The sequence below is a fragment of the Phyllostomus discolor genome, chromosome 5, assembly GCF_004126475.2.
Source record: "Phyllostomus discolor isolate MPI-MPIP mPhyDis1 chromosome 5, mPhyDis1.pri.v3, whole genome shotgun sequence".
Taxonomy (NCBI): Eukaryota; Metazoa; Chordata; class Mammalia; order Chiroptera; family Phyllostomidae; genus Phyllostomus; species Phyllostomus discolor.
The window spans coordinates 16590892-16612679 of NC_040907.2; the positions used below are offsets into that span (position 1 = coordinate 16590892).

At 56.1% G+C, this 21788-nt stretch overlaps 1 protein-coding gene and 1 non-coding gene across 9 annotated transcripts; one reads left to right on the top strand and one right to left on the bottom strand.

Moving 5' to 3' along the window:
• Window positions 1-73: 73 nt before the first annotated feature.
• On the bottom strand, window positions 74-21382 carry UBXN11 (UBX domain protein 11). 8 transcript variants are annotated; one of them, XM_028513481.2, is made up of 15 exons: window positions 21005-21081; window positions 17353-17455; window positions 16360-16388; window positions 15629-15727; window positions 13086-13186; window positions 12527-12581; window positions 11986-12062; window positions 9308-9437; window positions 3679-3893; window positions 3332-3409; window positions 2195-2312; window positions 1961-2064; window positions 564-637; window positions 352-492; window positions 74-271 (listed from the first exon to the last, which is right to left on the bottom strand). In XM_028513481.2, the coding sequence occupies exons 2-15, from the start codon at window positions 17421-17423 to the stop codon at window positions 121-123; spliced, it is 1443 nt and encodes a 480-aa protein (XP_028369282.1). In that variant the 5' UTR covers window positions 17424-17455; window positions 21005-21081; the 3' UTR covers window positions 74-120. The 8 variants fall into 8 exon arrangements, with proteins under 8 accessions (XP_028369282.1, XP_035881447.1, XP_035881452.1 ...); XM_036025554.1 differs by lacking the exon at window positions 17353-17455 and having other exon boundaries at window positions 21005-21102; XM_036025559.1 differs by lacking the exon at window positions 15629-15727.
• LOC114498324 lies at window positions 1201-1330 on the top strand. The gene has a single exon (XR_003684753.1). It is a non-coding gene; the product is annotated as a small nucleolar RNA SNORA51 (small nucleolar RNA).
• Window positions 21383-21788: the final 406 nt, after the last annotated feature.

Consider the following 21788-nt stretch of genomic DNA (forward strand, 5'->3'; position numbering starts at 1 on the left):
CCCGGCCCAGCTGGGCCCCAGCCTTCCCTGGAGCCCAGCTGGGCTGCCCCACAGAGGAGCCTCTCTGAGCAGCAGCTGGTTAGGGGCGGGCGCTTTATTGGGATTGGTGGCCGGGCTGGGTCAGGGGGCAGGTGGCAGAGCCCCACGGCGCGCACGCAGTAGCAGAACTGCGTTGGGCACCAGTCCTGCGGCCTGCAGCGTGAGCGCGTCGTCCTCATACACTGTGGGCGGGAACGGACGGAAGATCTCGAAGGTGTTTGCGTCCACGGCCCTGAGGACCCGGCAGAATGGATCAGGCTGGGTCCTGGGACCAGATCCCCGCTGCAGCTGCCAGCCTGGCCTCACACCCACCTGGCCTGTGCGAGCAGGTCACGCACATCACCGACAGTGTCCTCGGACCGCATCAGCAGCAGAAAGGCCTGCTCACCATCCTCAGACTTGACGCGAAGCATGGAGAGCCGGGGAGCAGGTGACTCTGGTGACTCCTGGATCCTGTGGGCCCAGAGGCGGTCGGTGCCCCCAAGGTCCAACCCCCAGGTCCTACCTCTCCACTCTGCCCTCACCTCTTACGCTCTGCAGTCAGGGCAGGTGTCTCCACCACAATCTCCTGGACCGGGACAGGCCACGGGCAGCAGCTCTAAAAGGCATCAATGGACCGTGGACAGAGCCCCAAACCCTGCCAGAGTCACGCCCCAACCCCAGCCCTTAGTGAGAGATTGTTCATGACCAGGGACTGCTGAAACCAATGAGTCTAAGGGGGAGGTGGGGGTGTTCTGTGTGAAGGAATTTCAAGGAGAAGGCATGGAAGGGAAGCTTTGAGGTTCCAAAGTCTAGTGGGGGAGAGAGGACCCCATACTGATGAGCAGGCGGGATGCCTGTCCCCACAGGGGTCGGGGAAGACCTCCCCAGGGAAATGACACCTGAGCGGTGACTGGAGGAAGAGGGGGAGTCCTTGAAAACAGAATGGGGGCAGGGATACTGCAGGCAGCATGTGCAAAGGTCCCCAGGTCAGGGAGGAGGTGATACATTTGGGAAAGTGTCAGCAGTTTGCGGGACAAGTTGGGAATCAAGTGGGACTGGAAGAAAGAAAAGGTGGGGTGGGGGGCTGGGGTCAAGAGCTTAGCTTTACCAAGAACCTCTACTAGAGGGTTTCAACCAGAAAGAGCCAAGATCCAATTTACATCTTTAAAAGTGGAGGCCGGCCTCCTGGGGCTCCCCACAGGCCGTGTTCTCACGCTGACTACAGAAAGAAGAGGCAGAGTAAAGGCACCTAGTGAGCACCTCAGCTCAGGTCCTTCGCCTGGTCTGTATTGTGAATGGGGGGACATGGAAAACAATTAAACAAAAACAAGAGCAGAGGCTGCTTAGGGGAGGGTGGCTGGCAGGGCCGGAGTGGACGTGGGAGGCCAGCGAGACCGCTGCAGTTGTCTGGGAGAGACCTTCTGGAGCCTAGACTCGGATGGTGGGCATGGGGAGAAGGGATGGATTCAGACGCTCTGGAGGTGGACGGGTCAGACAGGACTTGGCAGTGTGGGGCAGAGGGGGCAGAGTGCTGGGAAGGTGAGGCTTGGTACCTTTCACGAGTACAGACATGGGAGGAGTGAGGAGAGGGCGATGAGTTCTGTGAGGGCCAGGAAGTGATCTCCAGAGCCGAACTGGATTTTTGGTCTGGACTTTGAGGGGGTGGCCCAAGGCCCACTTCTGGCCTAAAAAGACTCTGACTTCCCCCTCTTACAGCCACGCCCTTGCCAACTCAGCCGCTCTCTGGGTTCCAGCCCAGAGCCCTCAACAGCTCCAGGTTCCAGGAGACAGTGAGACAACTCCAGGACACCCATCTGTCATCCAGGCCCTCCGCAGACACCCCTAAGTCAGCCCCCACACAAACCACCACTCTGGTAGGCTGGGCCAAGGTTCATAGTAAAGCCCCCAAGAAGACTGGGGGAGCCAGGACTGGCCTCACCTTCAGGGTGTCCCGGATAGGGCCCCGGATGTCAATCACCTCGCCTTGACGGATCACATACTTGGGGAGCCTGCTCAGAAACTTCTCTGCAGTCATCTTGGAGCCTGCAGGGAGGGCATCGAGAGGCTTGGGGCGGGGAGGGTGGGTATCTGTGAGTGATGGTGGAGGAGGCCACCTGGAGCATGTCCTGTACAGCATCCCCGCCACCTGGCTCAGCCTCATGGCCGAGCTCACCTGGGTGCTCCATTGTGACTGAGGGCTTTCGAATCCTCTGCCAGCCCACCACGCGGCCCTCGCCTGGAAATGGGTCCAGCCTATTCTCTGGGTAGACCTGGTTGCGCAGGTCACTCACCTGGCAAGAAGGGAGACAGCGGTGGGCCCAGCTCTTCAGCCCTGGCTCCACCCCGACCCCTGCTTGCCCAAGCCCCAGGAATGGACCCATGGGATGGTCTGACGCAATCCCCTTTACAGGTGATGAAACTGAGGCCCTGAGACAGAGCAGGAAGAGAGCCGTAGTTCACACTGTTGCATCAGCTGGGCCCAGCTCATCCTGCACACCTGGGCCCTGCTCATCCTGCAGGCAGCCCTCACTGAGCCACAATCCTGACATCCTTCTCCGAGAACCCCTTTCAGGAGCCCACAGGGAAGACAGGGATGAGGGTACCCAGAGAGGACAAATCCCTTATGTAGGCTGCCGTGCGGACCCCATCATTCTGCATGTCACCACCTCACTTGTCCCCATCAAGACACACCTCCTGGGCCCCTGTCTCCGCATGGGCCCCCAATCATGACTATTTTTCAAGCCGTGGTGGCACACGCCTTCACTGTGGAACTAACACTCACCCACCCCCGATCTCGGGACACTGCCTCCTGTGCTCCCATCACAGCACCCTCCATCCTACACACCTGCAGAGGACCAGCCCCCTCTCCTGTCCTCTAGTCCCAACATTTCCTGCCCCCCCCCCCCCCCCAACTATGGCACTACCTCCCATCCCAACCAGATGGCTCCAGGAGCCTTTAGGGGAAGCCAGGTCACCTTTGTAGACTCTTCAGGCACCCCAGGCAGTCAAGTTGTCTCAAATGCTGGAGGAGGGGCAGTGGTCCCACAGCTGAGGGCTGTGCTTTCAGGGTGCCAGCAGGGGGCGCTGCCTGCTGCTTAGTCACAGGCTGTCTGGGCCGGGGCAGCCACCCACTCCCTTCCCAGCCAGACTTCAGGCTCACCCTCCTCCTGAAGGTCGTCAGACTGGGAGCCCCTGAGGTGGGGCACTTGCTTCAAGCCTCGGATTGAGTGATGCCTGAGGAAGCTGTCCCCACCACCCTGCAAAATCCCCACACAGGGAGCCCTGACTGGTTTGAGGAACAGCTCATCACCTTAAAAGGGCCCCCATCAGGGTACAGGCGCTGGAGCTCTGAGGGGAAGAAGCCATCCAATATGTCTCGGAGGCAGCGCTGCAGGAGGGAGAAGAAGGGTAACGACTGGCCAGGCCTGTGTGGTGACCCCGCCCTGCTTCCTGCCTGGATGGCAGACCCTGGGCCTCGGGCTTACCCAGTGGATCAGTCCCTGGCCCAGGACTCGGCAGGGGTGGGAGTGGGGGGCTCCGCAAGTCCTTCATGGGTCTGAGTGCCCGTAGCGGGCAGACTGGTCCCCACCACCTCCAACTAATGATGAACAGCGTGGGGAGCACCGCAGGCCTGTCTTCCCTCTCCCCCACTCCTACCTGTGTGGCAGGATCATGGAACGGCCGGAAGGGCCCGTCAAACATCATGATGCCGTTCCGGTACAGCTTCAGTGGGATGGGCTCAAGGACGTAGGGCTGTGCTCCGCAGGGCACTGGCGTCTCTTGGGTGTCATCGTCTACCACCAGCTCACTGAGATCCTTCAGGCTAGCCAGCAGCCTGTCAAAGTCCACCTCAGGGGGCACCAGTGAATCCCCTGGTAAAGAGGACAGACACCCGTGAGCCTCTCTTCTTGACCGCAGCGTGGGCCACCTGAAGAGGAGGAAGGACGACTAACACTAGATGATAATAACAGCTATCTTTTATTGAGGGTAACTGTGTGCTAGGGCGTTCATATCTATTAACCTTTCCTCTCTTCATTCCAACCCTGTGCCGTAGGGCTATAATCAGCCCCATTTTGCAGATGAGGAGACTGATTAGGGAAGATTAATGGTATGCCTAGGGATCCACAGAATGAGCGGCAAGAGCGGGATCCGACTGGTCCGTGTCAGGCGCTGGGTCAGCAGCTGGATTCCAAGAAGATGACCATGTAAGGGCCAGCTAGGAACAAGCACTCTGTCTATGTTACTCTATGTTCCCAACGCTACCTTGCAAAAGATGGGCCTCAGGCCACCCCAGAGGCTATGGGGGGGGGGGGTGGCCTCCATTTCACACATGAGGAAACAGGCCCACAGAGATGAAAAACGACTTGCCCCAGGCCCCCGGCAAGTTGGCGGGGGGGGGGGGGGGGGGGCTGACCCTAGAGACTGTTTCTCCTGCCCATCTGCATTATCAGGAGAAAGAGGTAGGACTAAGGACACGGGGCTACTAAGGAGGATGTCGGGACAGCTGCTGAACAGAACAGATGTGGGGCAGATCTTCGGTTGTGCAACCACTTCTGGGTCACAGACCCCTCTGAGAAGCTGACAGAAGCTCTGACCTCCAAGTCTGAAAAAATGTGCCGCCCGTACAGCTGTGCATCAGCCTCAGGCAGTGCAGATGGGGTGGCGGGACAGCCACGGCAGATGCCAGAGCGGAAAGCTGGTGGGAGGCTGGCGGGGGACAGGCCGGGCAGCTGTTCTCAGTCCTCGAAGGGACCTGGCTCCCAAGGAAGTCATCTGCTAGGGTGTAATCCCCACCGAACCCCAGAGGCTCTCTGGGCCTTCCTGGAAGATGTTTGTCACCAGGACAGACAGTCTGCACCAGAGTGTGGATCAGGGCTCTGGGGACCTAATTCCTTTCCCCACAATGGTTACAGTGGCTGTACCCGGGGGAAGTACAGATGTGGGTGGCCACTTCCTGTTGCCTTTGTACTGCTGAAACAGTCGGCTCCAGCGGTCCTTCCCTTTCCCCTGCAATTTCCACTGCTACAGGGGCCGCACCTGCCCCCATCTCCTCCTGGAGTCCCTAAGATTCCCAAGAAAAACTCCCAGAACACGGCATGCCTGGTACGAGTCAGAACAATGTCAAGACACTATTTTCCTTTAACAACTACGTTCAGAACACACGGGTTAACCTAAAAATAACAACAGAGAAGCTCATCTTCAACACCGGCCCTGGTCCCCATATTCCTACAGATGGGGAAAGTGAGGCCTAGAAAGGTGAGACCGAGACGACTTGGCCCAAGCAGACCCCACCGAGCAGAGCCAGGAAAACCTCTCCGTAGGCTGACTGCTAATGCAGCTGCTTCCCAGGCCAGGGCTTCTTGTGGGAGCTGACAGGGCATGGGGCGGTCACCGGAGGAAGGGGCAGGCAGAAGCCCAGGGAAGGATGCCGAGAAGAAATGAGAGGGAAAAGAAGTTTGCTGAGAAAATCAGCCCAAAGACCCTTGGCCAGTGAGCTAGTGAATGGCAAAGCGAAGTCAGGGTGGGCCGGCAGGCTGCAGCACAGCGAGGCCGAGGCGAGGAGCCCCTGAGAAGAACCTGTAGCTCTGGGCAAAGCAGGGCTGAAAAAAATAAGGCAGAAAGAGCCTGGCATGACTACCAGCCTGCAGGGAGTGCTCAACAGAACAGTGCAATGGGGTCCCACGGAGCAAGGCAGGGCGGAGCTCAGGTAAGGCATGCCATCTGAGCCGCGGCTTTCCTTTCCGTGCAATGGGTGGCCAACAGGAACCGCCATCCCGCCCACTGTAGTGATGACTCAGTGTTTACTTCGTCTGCAGCTCTGAAGACGGGCGCTGCCACTCCCGTTTTACAGACAGGAGATCGGGGAGATTGGGCCTCGCGAGGCAACGTGCCCCGGGCCTGGAGCTTGCAGGACCCAGGTGACTCTAAGCTTCTGTTCCTTTTTTTTTTTTTAAGATTTTATTTATTTATTTATTTGTTTATTTGTTTATTTATTTATTTATTTATTTTTAGACAGGGGAAGGGAGGAAGAGAAACATCAATGTGTGGTTGCCTCTCACATGCCCCCCACTGGGGACCTGGCCCACAGCCCAGGCATGTGCCCTGACTGGGAATCCACCAGTGACCCTCCGGTTCACAGGCCGGCGCTAGGTCCCCTGAGCCGCACCAGCCAGGACTAAGCTGCTGTTCCCAGCGAGCACACAGGCTGGTTTCAGAGCTGGTTCTTTGGACACCGCTCACTGGCGTCCCATTCCAAGGAGAGGTGCAGCGCAGCAAGGTCCTCTCTGAGGCCTCATTCAACTTTGAGGGCCCATGGCTTTATTGCAAATAGTAGTAGGCAGGCATGGAGATCAAGTCTAGACTCCTTGGCCCAACTCTGGAGACCCTCAGAGCCTGGACTCCCAGCCTCCCCTCAATATGGTCCCCCTTCACACTCTGGAGACACACTGCCAAGGCTGCTGCTTCCAAGCTGTGTGACCCTGGGCAAGTGGGCCGACCTCTCTGGGCCTCGGCTTCCTCTTCTATAAGATCAGAACAATAACAGTCCCCACTTCACAGGGTCGCTGTGAGGAAGTGCCTGGCCGCTAACTTGCTGTCACTAACTCCGTCCTCTTGCTCATTGCTGGGCTCAGCCTGTCCTTTCGGCACCTGCCCCGAGGGGCCTTGCTAACAGCCTCACCCCCTGAAGCTGGGCCCCTGTTCTTCCTGGGTTTCTGGAGCCCTTGAGCCACTTCCTTGGTCCTTGTCAACAGGCTGTTGTCATTTTGTTTGTTTGACTTTCCAACCACACTACACACTTCTTGAACCCAGACTAGAGCACCCAGCCCCAGGCCTGGCCAAGGGTGGCTGCTCAAGAAGGCTGCACTGGATACGTCCCTCTGTCCTGCCGTCCAGCAAATACATCTGGAGCACCCACGCTCTCCTAGGCTCAGAGGACCACGGCTATGCCCATACCCAGAGTCCTGTTCTCTTTGGGCTCGTACTTGAGTGAAGGAGACAGGGTGACAAACAGTGACAGTGGCATGTAGTAAGTGCCACTGTGGGGGCTGCAGCGCCCCGCCCCTCGCCACTACCAGCAGGGGAGTGGCGGGCCTGCACTAGGACGGTTCCTGGCACCTCTGCTGGGAGCAACATCTTCTCCGTGAAATGTCAAGGTAGTGCCCAAGACACCCCAGCACGGCCCATCCCCACCACCTCGCGCAAAGGCTGTTGAACAGGAAATGGACCCATTATTTCCACAAACCTGCAAGTCACGCCCTGCTCTGAGGACTTTACCTACACTCACTCTGCTCTGCCTACACTCACAAACAAATCTGTTGCCCCTGCTGCAGAGCATTGCCACCCACTTGCCCCAGTGCGCTCTGATCACCCAGGCCTGGGTGCCACCCACCAGTCACGTGTATGTGCACAGGCCCCGGTCCAGGGGCAAAGCACTGTGCTGGGCACTCCAGGACATCACAGGGCTACACAACAATGGCTCATGGCCGTGAAGCATCGGCCTGCGGGAACGTTCCACATGCACTATGGTGTCTGCTGCTCTTGGCAGCCTTAGGGGCCCACCGTTTCACAGAGGAGGACTCTAATGCACAGCCCCTTCCCGTGTGCAGTGGTGGTGGTTAGCGGCACACGCCTGGCCCAGAGCAGGCGCTCCATGAGCATTTGCTGAGGCCGGTCAGGTTCTAGCTGAGTTTCAAAAGGAGAGAAAAGGGGGCAAGGCACTTCAGGGGACATAGCACTAGCTTGAGGGGCGGCGAGTGAGGGGAAGAGCTAGCCTGTTTGGGGTCTAGGTCAAGCCATTTCCAGGGGCTTGAGGGCAGCCTACGGACAAGTGGAGCTGCTGCAGCCTGTGGAGTGAGCACGGCTTACTGTGCAGGGAAGGGAGGAGGTCCCCACCCAAACACAGCAGCCCAGGGCTTGGGGAGAAGGGTGATGGGGGAGGGGGTGGCTGGCAGAGTGAGGGGGAGATGTAGGAGGCAGGACCTTAAGGAAAGGTAGCGGAAGTGAGGAGTTCAGTGGCGATAGGGGTGTGGGGTAGTGAGGAGCTCAGAGGGAGACAGGGAAGTAGTGAGGAACTCAGCCCTAAGGCTCAATACCTGTTGTGACCAGAACAGGCCTGTCCCCTCTGTGTCTCCGAACACCCTAAAGCACCTGGCACACATCCCATCTGAGGCTCAATATACGGGTGGGAAGGAATGAATCATCCAGCCTGAGGCCAAGCCCTTGAAAGGCTCTCTCCGCTGCTGGGTCCTCTTCCCTAAGGCAGGAGTCCAAGCTCTGGAACGTTTAATCAGCCCCAGTACAGATGGCCGGGTGCCCCAGGGCCTGTGGGGCCTGGTATCCACCCCACAGAGGAAGGACCGTAGCAGCAGGACAGGCAAGAGGCCAGCTCTGTGGGTCCGAGGGGCCTTGGGGCAGGAGCAGTCTGCCATCTGGGGACAAGGTAGAGCGGGGAGGATGCAGGGAAACACGGAGAGAGGGGAGTCCCAGGAGGAAAAGTGGCTATAAATGGAAAACATGTCATTCTTTTGGCAGAAGAGCTAAGAGCTGAATGGAGGCAACCACCTCCATTCTTTGAAAAGAACGGACCTAGCATTCAGAAACGGCCAGTTGTTCAGACCTACGAACCACTGTCCACGGGGTGCAGGCCTCGAGATACGAGCAGTCGGAGTAAAAACAAAAAGCGGTGCCCTGGCCGGGGAGCTTGGTCCTGACACGCCAAGGTCGTAGGTTTGATCCCGGGTCAGGGCACATACAAGAAGCAACCGGTGATCGCATGAGTAAGTGGGACAACCACCAGTGTTTCTCTCTCCTTTCCTCTCTCATTTCTGTTTACGTGGTAAGTCCCACAGAAGCAGGTAGATTTCAACAGTCTGGCTATAAAGGAACATGAAAAGGGACCCAAAGAGGGGTCCAGCTTCCAAAGCAGAGGGACTGCTTTTGAAGGCAATAGCTTTTAGAGGGATGGCATTTTATAAACTATGGTGCCTGAGAAAAATTAGGTCTTGTTACATCTTACACCTCTGGGTCTTTGAGAGATGAGCGAGCAGAGAGAGAGTCTAAAGCGAGACCAGAGGAAGAAAGCAGTGGCAGGTTAGGGGTCAGCGAGGCAGGCCAGGGCCTTTCCTGCCTGCCCTGTGTCCATGGCGAGGTGTGGGGTGTCTCAAAGCTCCTTGTGCCTGGAGGCAGGCGTGTGAATGAGACGTGGCCTTTGGACAGCTTCCGGCTGAAAGGAAGCTGCTGCAGAACTCCTTTTGTGGGAGGGGCTGGGGTGAGCCCCCTACTCTACCTGGCTTCCAGAACTTGTTGGCCTTCATCCAGTCCCTCTTGTCATCATCCTCTGAGCCTGTGCTGTCCTCCGAGTCCTCCTGGTCCGTGGGCTCACCCACCCAGCGCAGGCCATAGTCACCGAGGAACCGCTGGGGAGGGAGATGCCGGGGGCACTGTCAGCTCAGTCCGTTCCCAGGAAAGAGGTGGCATCTGCCCAAGCCCCAGCCTCAGGTCCCAGAGCCGACTGGGCAGAGGGGACAAGCCCAGGGGTCTTGGCCACATTCTGGCTATGAACTTGAGAAGCTACTTCACCCCCTACAGCCCCGGGCTCCTCCTTATACAATAGAGATGACGGTGCCTTCACCACAGGCTTGTGAGGAGGACTCAGCAAGATAATTCATGTCAAGCACCTAGCACAGAGCCGGCACAAGAACTCGCTGAAGGCAGCCATTGCAGTGGTGGGAAACCACGTGGGTCTGGCCTGAGTCCGAGGGGCAGGGACACCCCACTCCGTAGGACTGAGGGGACTTAGCCACCCCCTCACTGCCTCCCTGGGGCTGGGGCTCACGTCTCTGCCACAGGAACACTTCTGAATTGTCTACACTTCCTTTGCTGGCGCCCCCTCTCCCTCCCTCCCGTCTATCCACTGCTCATGTGCAGCCATCACCAACCTGCCCGGTGTCGGACCCAGCAGGTTTGTCTTTATCCCCCGTAACACGCACCGTTTTCAGTTTCACATTTCCTGCCATCTACAATTCGATGTCTAATAGGGAGCTCGAAGTGAACTTGACCCAAACAGTCACCACTCCCTGCCCCTACCTTCCAAACCTCCTGCACTCCAGGTCTCCCGCCATCCTCCCTTCCGCCCAGGCCTCGTCCATGACCCACTCCCCTCTCTGCCTCCCCAAGACCTTCAACACCTGTGGGCGCCACCGCCAAAGCAGGCTCAGATCCACCCACTCGACTGCCTCCTCTGCCGCCGCTCTCCTTCAGGTCTCCTCGGTCACCTCCCTCCTGGACAACTCAGAGGTTCTACCGACCTTCCCCCATCGCCTCTAACTGAAACCTTCCTGTGGTTCCCAATTCCTGCAGAACCGAATCCGACCTCACTCGGTGGGTGGTCCCCCTGCCCCTGTCACATGCTTCCTGCAGCCTCTTCTCGCTCTCCCCCTTGCTCCCACAAACACCCCACCATAAGCCAAGTTTCTGTGGTGACAGGTGGAGCTTTTCATCTCTTCGGCCTAGATGCTCTTTCCCCGGTCCCCTCGTAGCCTCTGGAGCACAGGTGGCAAACACAAGGCCCTCGGGCCGAATCCGGCCTCCACCTTGTCTTATCCCGCCCAGCACCTTGTTTCTACCCGGCGGCAGGGCAGAGCTATCACTTAACTGTTAAGGAGCAGTTACACTGACACAGTCCTAAAGTTACATTCGGCCCTTTGATGACTACTGCGAGGCTGATGTGGCCCCCGGTGAAAATTGAGTTTGGCACCCCCAAGCTAGACTTCTTGTTCAGTACCACCCCACAAAGTGGAACAAACCCCAACTAGTCTCTACTGGGCCGCCCACTGAATATTCCATCATCTCTCTGCACGTGTGCCATTTTCCGTGCGCTTGCTCATGTCTCTGTCCCCTCCAGACTTGTCTCACGAGGGCAGGGGCCACATCTACATCCCAATGCCTGGGACGCAGGGGGTACCTCTTATGAGTTTGTTACATTAATGGAGCAGTAAGTGTGTGAGCCCTGTGAACAGAGGGGCTGCACAGGACCCCCTCAGCCGGACCCCGGCTGCCAGCATTCCCAGCAGGCCGCTCAGGGAGCAGCGCTTTGCTTCCCCGCAGCCCCAGGTACAATCAGGTGGGGGGGGGGGGTCGTGGGGAGGGGTTTGCTGTTGTGGTCTTAAGTCCAGTTGGGGCTATGGAACACAGCCCTGCACAGAGAGAGGGGTCAGACCCCAGGAAGAGCCTCTGCTGGGGCCAGCGCGGAAGCGAGGGGCACCGAGGAAGTGTGTCCCCCGGGACCCTCCCTCCCTTAAACGTAGAGCCCTTCCCGTCTGAGTCTTGCTGTATGAATGGGGGCAAGGGAAGTGACCCAGGGGCACTCAGATGCCAAAGCCAGAGGCAGGGCATAGCCATGACCCATCCGTGAACACACATGGACGGGTGCCATGCCAGGTCCTGGGCGAGCAACAACGTACGGGAGGAAAGCGCCCCTCCCCCCACGGAGTTCCCATCCCGAGGGGAGAGACAAGGCACTGAGGAAGCGCAGGACAGAGGGCCTGCCCTGGTCCGAATCCGAGAGGGGCTCCTGGGGAAGGGTCCCACCTGATTTGAGACTGAGGATGAGTGAAAACTCACCGGGGGTCGGGGGGGGGGACATTTCAGGCAGAAGGATGGGCATGGGCCAAAGTTCTGAGGTGAGAAAGAGCTCAGTGTGGTCAAAGAACCAGAGGCAGGGCCTGGGGCTGGAGGGCAGAGCTACTCAAAGAGGAAACTAAAGAGGAAGCCCCGGTGGGCGGCGGGAAGGAGTGTGCCCCGCCCCATCCCCTTTCCGACTCTCTCACCTCCAGGTTCGCCCTGAGCAGGGAGACCAGAGCAGGGCCCAGGGGTGGGAAGCGGGACGAGGGGACCCCACGAGGTGGGCTCTGACCCCGTTGCCGTTGCCGAGGGGCAGGCAGCCCTGGCCACTGCCCCGCTCACCTCCATCTCCCTGACCTGCCGCTGCAGCTTCATGCACATGGTCTCCAGCTCCTCCTGCCGCTGCAGGGACGCCTGACCTTCTGGAGAGATGGGAAGGGGTTCCGCTGCCCCGGCCTGGGGGCTGCCAGGCTACCTCGACCAGAGATCTGCCTGGAGGGTCATCCGAGGCAGCTGTCCCTTGAGGACTTGAGGGATCCCCTGAGAACCGCCTCTAGCCTCTCCTCCTGACCCCGACGGGGGATGCCCTCCTGACTGAGGAGGTCGCCATCCCCTGGAGCAAGTTTTCTAAGGAGGCCACGTTTCCTCCACATTTTCAGTGGAGCACCGTGTGCTCAGGGCTGGGCTGCGCCTACACTCGAGGGACCCAGTCCCACACAGGAGGGCACCGTCATCAGTGCATCTCTGCCCCTCTCTGTGCTCAGCTGTCCAGACCCCGCAACAACTCAGCTTGATGCTTTGGAGCCCTGGTGCCGAGGGGCCAGTGGCCCAGGGGAGGTGCGACAGGAGAGCCAAGCGGCCCACCGAGACAGCCGCCTCTTACCCTCGTTCTCCTGCAGGGTCTCCACCATTTTCTCCAGGGCCCGGATCTTCCGATCCTGCAGCAACCAGACATGCAAGGGGGTACAGACAGGCCTGGAGCTCCCAGAGCCCAGGGGAGCCCCTTCCAGAAGGGAAGATCCAGTATGTTTGCCTCTGTGGGGGCACTAGGGAGCCTAAAGCCCCTGTCCCCACTTTGGCACAGCCACTGCTCCGGCATCTCAGGTGATCCTTGTGGTTCCACGGAGGCGGGGGGGGGGGGGAGGCGTGGAGGCCCCCCAGATGCCCTAGAACCCAGCAGCCACTGCTGCCATCCACTCTGAGGCCCAAGGGCCTTCCTTGCTCCGCTGAGAATGCCCCCAGCCTCTCTGCTCAAGTCACCCCTGTGACCTGATCAGTCCCGGGCCGCTCCTGGCCCTCGGACCAGGCAGTTCGGTGTGCGGGTGGTTCCTGTACCCGCTCACCCTGGCCTGTTGCAGCGGCCGCACTGGCCACACCTGCCCGGACCCCTCCACCCTTCGGACCGGACCCTGGCCCCCTCCCCGCTGGGAGAGGGGTCCCACCTTGGACAGCATCTCATCAGTCTGGGCCTTCACCTGCCGCTCCAGGTCCCGCACCTTCATTGTCATGGTGGCCACCAGCTCTGAGTTGTGGGCCGTGGGGTCTGCCAACCAGACAAAGTCCGAGAGCTCGTGTCTAGAGCTGAGGCTGAGGTGTGGGGTCCAGGGGAGAGGAAGAGGGGTCCCCAGGAGTGGAAATAAGAGTAATAACAACAGCTGTCACCTACATAACAGGGACCACGCCAAACACTTTCCATGTATCAACTTCTGCAGTCCCCACAACATGCCTGTGAGGAAGTGAACTGCTACGGGAAACTGAGTCACAGAGGCATCCAGTCATTTGTCTGAAGTGTGCTGAGTAAGTGGCGTGACACATGGGTCACACTGCCCGAAGCACTTTCAGAAAGTTCCGCCTCAGTCGAATCAAACCTCTGACCTCAGGCCCAGGTCACAGGAGAGAGGGAGGGTGGAGGAGCAAGCTGAACAGGAGACAGACCCAGCGTGGGACACGCCGCAAGACCAGGGCCTGGACTCCTCAGAAAGTCAGCACCACTCTTTGAAAAGGCAGGGGCTGTTTTACAAACGTGTTACAACCAAAAGCAGCACGTGACCCTTGACCCGGATCAGAAGAACCATGACACATATTTTGGAACTGGGGACACGTGAGGACGGAAGAGATGCCGGAGAGTGTGACTGAGTGTTGCACGCTCTCGGGTGTGATCCCAGCACTAGGCTGCGTGTCTCCTCGCGCCTGGGAGATACACGCCGGAGAATTCAGAGGTGGAATGCCGTGCTGTCTGTGACTGACTTCTGAATGGTTCATCTGGAAATACATTCCCATTCATATCCGTGTGTACAGAGAGAAAGCAAACGTGGCAAAATGACACTAAGTGCTTCCAGATGAGGGGCCTAGGGGTGTGCACTGTACTATTGTTTCAACTTTCCTATATGCTGGAAAGATTTCAAATTAAGGAGCTCAAGGGAAAAAAAAAAACAAGAGAGAGACATGGGAAGAGGCAGGCGCTCTTCTTCCCCAGAATGCTGTCTTTCTAAGAGTAAGGCCGGAGCTGCAGCTGCCACCCTGCGGCCGCGTGGGGCTGGCGGGCCAAGGGAAGCTGGGGCAAGATGGAGGAACCTGAAGTTGTGAGGGTGCCTTTGAGCTGCCGCACTAACAACCCTTGGGCTGCTTCCTTAGGGATGTGGGCCAATAAGCCCTCCTTCATGGTCCATGCCAGCTGAGGGAGGGCGTTCTCTGACTTGTAGTTAAAAGCTTCTCAACGGACACACAGGCATTTGGGAGTGCCAGCACAGAGATGCCGGCAGGTGTATGAGCTCACCACCTGAGGCAGAGAGGAAAGAGAGAGGAGAACCCCGGCCGGAGGTCACGCCAAACAGCCGGGAGGATACAGAGCTAGCAAAGAGTGCTCAGGGAAAAACCTGGGAGGCAGGAAGACATCAGGTGGCGTGGTCGTGGCGGCCAAGAGCCTGGGTGTTCTGAGAAGGAGGGAGCGGTGAACCTGCCGTGTGGGACGCTGCTGTGCAGAGCAGTGAGATGGGACCAGTGAGAGCTTCTGGGGTACAGACACTGGCTGAGCGGGGGTGAGGGGTGAACGGCAGGCGAGCGGTGCAGAGAGCATGCTCAAGGCTCTTTGAGGGGAGGAGCTGCCCACTGGGATTACTGCTGCCGGTGTCCCCAACCGCTTTGAAGGAGATTCTGGCTTTGCGACTGCATGGCTCTGGGGACAGGCTCTCTCTGTCTCCCTCAGCTCCCCTCCCTGCCCGTTAAGTGGATGAGTGTTTGGTGGAAGAGTCCCCCACTGAATCCTCACCTCAACATGCTGACCTAGGAGTTCCCATTCCTACTTCACAGAGGAGGAAAGGGACGGGGAGAGACAGGAAGGGGCTTATCCGTGATACGCAGCTAGCGGACACTTCTAACCTCATCCCCAGCTCTCTCCTCCAGACTCCCGACTCAGACTCTGACCCTGCTCAGTGCCCTGCACAGCTCACCCTGTCTGCCCAAGTCTCCCCGTTGCCAGGGCCTGATCAATCCTGCCTGCTCTGGGAAGTTGCCCTGATGAGCCCCATCTCACATTAGGTGCCTATAGGACCGGAGTGCCACCGCAGCCCTTCAGGGATGCTGCAGGCCAGGTGAGGAGGGCTATCCTGCGGACTCGGGGACCTGCTCAGAGCCCTGCGGAGCTGGAAGCAGGTGGCTGAAGGCAGAGCTTCACTCTTAGGCCCTTCATTCCTCTGACCCTGGATCTTGGACCCACTGACATCACACTCAATGGTGACTCCACTAGACAAAGCCTGGCCCGAGGCCCTCTTGACCTAAGGGTGGGGCCCACACAGCTTTATGCCAAACTGGGCCTTGGACAGGTTTTGGGGTACAGGCATCTGGCCATCGGCAGCCAGAAGTGGGAGCAGCTGCCTCAGGCCCAGCAGGCGGGAGGGTAGGTGCCATGCCCCCCTGAGCCTCTCTCCCTCCCTGGGGCCCTGTCCTGCTGCCGGGAACCCAGACCCCTGTAGGCCTCTGCTCTCACCTTGCCTACTCACAGGGGCACCTATGCCGCCATAGCAGGAAGGGACGGAGATCCTTTCTTCCGAGCCCTGTCCATCATTCAGCAAGTCCACCTCATTTTCTGTAGACAAGATACCCAGGTCACTGCACTGGTGCTAATGCCCAGAGTAAAGTGGGGCTCTGGGCCCTGGCCAAGATAGAACAGCCTGTATTGTGTCCCCCAAACCTAGGAGGACAGAATACTGGGGATGCTGGTGAGCAAGAATCCAAACAGAACAGGCTTCTTCTCAGCATTCTCCCTGCCTGGCTCCTGAATGAGCAATACCAGCCCCACGGTGGGCGCAAGAGTGGGGTTGGGATGCAAAGACCTGAGTCTGCAGGACTCAGAGTAGCGATGTGAGGACAGGGCCTCGGGGAGGAAAACCTATTATGGGTTGGAGGGGGTTGTCAGGGGAAGGAGGGCTGGGCTCTGGCCCCTCGTGGATTCTCAGCACTCACCCGCCAACCGCACGGGGTGGAGGAGTTCAAACGTTAGTGATGGCATCTCTGCTAAGGGTGTGGGCCCTCCTACTGAGAGCTGCCGGGAGGAAGCCCTGTCCTCAGGAAGGGATGGCAACTGCAGGTCAAACTGGGGCTGGGCCAGCTGCTCTGGCTGACAGAAGTGTTCACCGTGCTCTTTCTCTCTGTCTACCCAACCACAAGGACAGGGCAGATGGAAGGTGAGGAAGAGATGAGGGCAGGGCCCTCACTTACCATCTCCGTAGAGTTTTATCCCTCGCCTCCTGGGAAACCGGGCAGGAAGGAGAAGGAAGGCAGACAAGTTAGAACGCCCTGGAATGTCACCAAGGGAGAGGCCCTAAGCTCCAACCCCCTAGCCAAGCCTTAAGGAGATGGAGGTTGGGCCTCTGCCTCCTAAGGATATCCACCCACAAAGCCTGTCCTGGCACTGGGACGAGACAAGGGGCAGGCTTCAAGGTATTCAACTCCTTGAGTGCCGGCCTGCGAATGAAAGGGTCGCCAGTTCGATTCCCAGTCAGGGCACATGCCTGGGTTGTGGGCCAGGTTCCCAATTGGGGCGCACAAGAGGCAACCACACATTGATGTTTCTCTCCCTCCCTTCCCCTATCTCTAAAAATAAATAAAATCTTCAAAAATAAAAACAAGGAAAGAAAGAAAAAAGAAAGGTATTCAACTCCTCCCAACGCAGAAGGATGGGGAAGATCTGGAGCATAGAGTCTTGGCTGGAAGACGAGGGTCCCCAAGTCAAGGAGTCCAGCCCCAGCTCTGCTTTGAAATGGCCGTGGGATCCCAGGCCTGTCACTCAACCACTGTGGACCCCCTTCGAATGACTCAAGTGATGTGCAGAAGAGAGGTTAAAAAAAAAAGTACTTGAAAAGATGAAAGTGCTAGACAGATGTAAAGGACTCCCTTACACCTGAGTGAATCTGGCACGTGGCAGGGCCCAGACCAGGTGCATCGTCAGTGTTTGCAGAATGAATGAGAATGAATAAGTAGATGCATGCTAAGCCACTCCCACGGAGCCCACACCTTACTATCAGGCACCACCCAGTGTGCGCTTGGCACCACAGCGTAGAGCCTCCCAGACGGTGCAGAGAGATGAGGTGGTCAGGGAAAGCTACACGACTCCTTAGTGTTCTCCCCAAGACACTCATTCTTGTAGTCCACAGGAGGGGCAAAGAGGAGGCAGGGGCACGGACGCCAAGGCCCCGGCGGCTGGCCTCCTACCCTGAATTCACGGACTCTGACTGCAGGGGCACTCTCCGGGTCTTGCCAAGGGAGGCCAAAGGTGAGCTCATAGTTCTTCTAGACTCTAGTTGTCAGGAACTCCCTAAGTAGAAAGAAGGAAGTCAGTCCTTGGGGGCATTTCCTCAGGACCAGGAAGTAGTCTGAAACTTTCTTGCGCAAAGGAGGCACTTAAAAATGGGAAATACAGCTTTGGCTTTTGTCGGTTTCCCTTCCTTCTCTCTTCCTGGTGGAAAGATGAATGCACATCAGGAAAGTAACCAAAAGCCACTACTATATTCAGCTAATTAAATAGTATATTATGTGACTAATAATACCTATAAACTCCAGAACCGAAGGACCTCCTGAATTGAGCCTGAATTGAGGCCTTTGTTCCACTGTGGAGAGGTGTGGCTCCAGCCTGCCCCTGCAGCTGCAGAGCGGGGGACCCGTGCCGCCTGGAGGCAGCCCCTCTGTCTTCACTCAGGAGCCTGGGACTCAGAGGAGCCCTCTAAAGACCAGGTCCAGAGTTTCCTCATACCCTCTATCCAGCCTCCCAGATCTGTCCCTATCCTGCCCCAGCCCCTGCTGTCTTGTCTGGGCACTCTCATGGTTTTGTGGCCAAGTGTGACAATCCCTTGTGGCTCCTTTACCAATTTACAAATGGTGTCAGAAGGATCTTAAACACAAAGCTGACATGTCCTTGCTAAAAACTCTCAGTGGCTCCTTCTTACCCACAGAAAAAAATTCAAATTTCCTTAACTTAGATGATCTGGTCCCAGCCGTGTCTCCTGACCTCACCGCTCCTCTCCTCCTTCCACCCTTCAGCAGCTCGGAGCTGCCAGCCTGGCCTCAAATGCACCAGGCCTTTGTGTGCATGGCCGCCAGCCTGGAGCTCGGCTCCTGGAACAGTGTCCCTGCTGCCAGCCACACCCTTCCCTGGACTGGACCGATTCCTTTTTATTTTCTCAGTCTGTTTTTGTTTGTTCTTTAGTTAGACGCGTATTTTCACTTTTTAAAATTATTATAGATTCATAGGAGAATAGTACAGAAAGGTCTTGTGTTTCCTTCACCCAGATCCCCCCCATTTTACATCACTATATGCGTGCATCCCTCCATGCTCTGTCATCCATGTGCAGCTTCATGGAACCGCCACTGTAGTCAAGACACAGAACTGTCCTGTCACATGAAGACTTCCCTCATGCTACTCCTTTATAGTCACACGTGCCTCCCCTCTCCACCACCTCTAACTCCTGGCAATCACGGCTCCGTTTTCCATCTCTACAATTTTCCTACTTCAAGAAGGTTATATAAATGGAATCATACAATATGTGAGCTAAAAACAGAAAAAGAAAGCAGCTTTAGTGAGATATAGTTCACATACTAAACCCTTGTAGAGGGCACTGTTCAATGGTTCTTAATCAATATCACAGAGTGAAATCATCACCACAATCAATTTTAGAACATTTTTATTACTCTAAAAAGTCCCAGACACTGTGCATTTAGTGGGCATAAAACTACTGGGCATAAACTCCCCCACACCTGATCGCCCCTTCCTCCTCCAAACTTTTGTCACCACAATGACCTCTCAAAAGAAACTAGACAGTCCTGGCTAGTGCGGCTCATGGATTGGGTGCCAGCCTGCAAACCAAAGGGTCACTGGTTCAATTCCCAGTGAGGACACATGCCTGGGTTGCAGGCCAGGGCCCTGGTTGCTAGGTACATGAGAGGCAACCAAACAATGATGTTTCCCTTCCTCTCTTTCTTCCTCCCTTCACCTCTGCCTAAAAATAAATAAAATCTTTAAAAAAAAGAAACTAGACAAAAGACAGAAATTAAGACTTGGTGAGGATGTAGGGAAATTGGACTGTAATTTGTTGAACTGTAAAATGGTGCAGCTGCAGTGGAAAACAGTCTGGCAATTCAATAAAAGATTCAGCACACCTCATGGCCTAGCAATTTCATGCCTAGGCATATACCCAAGAGAAATAAAAGTTATCTCCACACATGTTCACAGCAGCATTAGTCATAGCAGCTAAAAAAGTGTAAACAACCCAAGTGTCGATCAACCAATAAACAAATGTGGTATATTCTTATAATGGAATATTATTTGGCAATAAAAAAGAATGAAGTACAGTCATATCTTGGTACTTGTTGGCTTCAAAACCTGCCAAACCCTGTACTTGTCACATTTTGACGACAAAAAATGTTTCAGCACTCGGTGCTTGCTAGGGACTCGTTGCACTTGCTACAACTTGTGTGAGTCACGATGCTGTCCCACAAAAGAAAATGCTTCGTCATTGGGTGGTCATTAGTTCCAGCACTCTCCACGAGCTCCAGAACTAATGACAAGTACCAAAGTACCACTGTCCCTGCTACAGTGTGAACGGCCTTTGAAAACATTGTGCTGAAGGAATAGAAGTCAGTCACAAAAGGTTACATATTGTTACTTTTCCGTTTGTATGAAATATACAGAATGTGCATTTCATACAGTAACGAAGTAGATTAGTGGTTGCCTAGGGCTGGGGGCAGCTGTGGAGTAAATGGGCAGTAATGGCTGAAGTGTGCAGGGAGTCCTTTTTGCCTAATGGAAATTTCTCAAATTGTGGTGATGACTGCACAATTCTATAAATATACTAAAAACTAGTGAACTTTACATTTTAAAGGTGTGAATTATATTTCAATAAAGCAATCATAGAAGGAAAGGAGCTGATTCCCAAACCAAACCCAACATCTTTTCCTCAAAACAAAGTTCTTCCTACTTCCCCCATCTTAATGGGACCCAATCATCCAACCACAAAAATTTTCTCTTCTTCCTTCCCTATTCATCCCATCCCATCAGGTACCACACCCTGCAGGTTAAACTCTGCAACCCCTCTCACACCTAGGTCTTCCTTTGTATGCCCACTGTTGGCCATCATAGTGGGGCTTTCAGTGTCCTTCTTTGGGGCTGTCACAATTGCCCACAATTGACTTCTCTTTTTCCAGTTTCACTCCAGGCTAATCCAACACAATGTCTCCAGATCAACGTTCCCATGGATTATAGGAGACCCCTGAGTACGACGACTGTGTCTTTCCATCAGTCTGGGGACTCCTGAGCACAGGGATGTGTCTCTCCTACTGCCTCAGACCCGGGGTCCCTAAGGATAGAGCCATCTCACTTGGGGGGCTTCCAGGGGCAAACTCTGTCTCCTCTCTCGGACCTGGGACGCTTTACGGTTGCACTGTCTCTCGTTTAAAGCTTGGGCTTTGAGGGGAAAGATGTGTCCTATGCCTCTACACCTTTGGGACCCAAGTTCAGAACTGTGCTTGACTGACATCTTTCGTCACACCTATTCGACCTGTTGGCTTCCCCCATGTCCCAGTGCTTTCCAGCGCCTACAGGCCCCGGCAAGTTGTAAGCCCTAGGTACCCAGCTGGAAGCGCTCTGGGAGAGCCGTATTTCACCACCTAACCGTGCCCTGGGAGCTGCGTCGCTGCCTCCCGCCTCCACGCGTAGCCATGGTAGGCAAGGGCCCGAATCCGACCCCAGGACGCCGGGGTCCTGCTGGGGTAGCCGGGCCACTGGAGGAGTGAGGCCTATGGGACTTTTGAGGCGAGGCCCCAGCATGCGTGGGGTACCCCGGGAGCAAAAAGGCCTTAGGTCGGGACTCACCACGCAGGCCCACTGTGCAGTCCCGCGCGGCGCCATCTTGTTGTCACGCGGTTTCCTAGGCGACCAGGACCCATCCGCCTCTCATTGGCTAATTCTAGGGGGTGTCTGAGAAACCAGAGTCAGCGGAGGCAAGTACAGCCGTCCGTGCTCAAATTCTATTGGTCCACAGACTTTAATCTTCGCGGGGGGGGGGGGGGGGGGGGTTCTGTAAGTCCCAGAATCCACCGCTTTGAGTGTCCTCAAGGTCTATGGAAACGGAAGGTACTTTATAGCACCTGGAGGTCCAGAAAGTAGATAAACTAGGATTGGCATCATGAAGCTGCTGGAAGCCTCTGGGCCTGAATGTGTAATGCTGAGAATGCCATAGTTATGCTAAATTGATATTTGGAGAAATTATCCCTCCGAGCCTGTTCCCCATCTAATCAGTATTTGGTGGGGGCTATTTTAAACATGAATTGAAATGATGCAAGTACTTAATAAATATTTATTAAATCTGAATATCTTTGCAAACGTCTTGACTGGATGGCACTCTGCAGGGACGTTCAAATTATATAGTTACTTTGTGTAAAAGTTTAGGTGAGACACTTCCCATCCCTGAGCCTCATCTGTAAAATTAAGGTGTGAGATTAGATTAGAGAAACTAAGCAGTTCAGTTAAGAGCATGCAGCATGAACTTTGGCCTCAGGAGTCCCGGCCCCTGACCTGTGTGTGTTCTTGGGCAAGTTATTCACCTTAGTTTCTTCATCTGAAAAAAAGGGGATAATACCCATCCTACAGAGTTTCA

Excerpts from the sequence above, each read along its gene's own strand:
- UBXN11 (XM_036025554.1), bottom strand. The coding sequence starts at position 21,078 with ATGGGTCCTGGTCGCCTAGGAAACCGCGTGACAACAAGATGGCGCCGC. Across the intron at positions 16,389-21,004 it reads CTGCACAGTGGGCCTGCGTG|GAGGCGAGGGATAAAACTCT; the intron begins GTGAGTCCCGAC and ends CCGGTTTCCCAG. Across the intron at positions 2,313-3,331 it reads CTGATGGGGGCCCTTTTAAG|GTGAGTGACCTGCGCAACCA; the intron begins GTGATGAGCTGT and ends CCTTCTTGCCAG.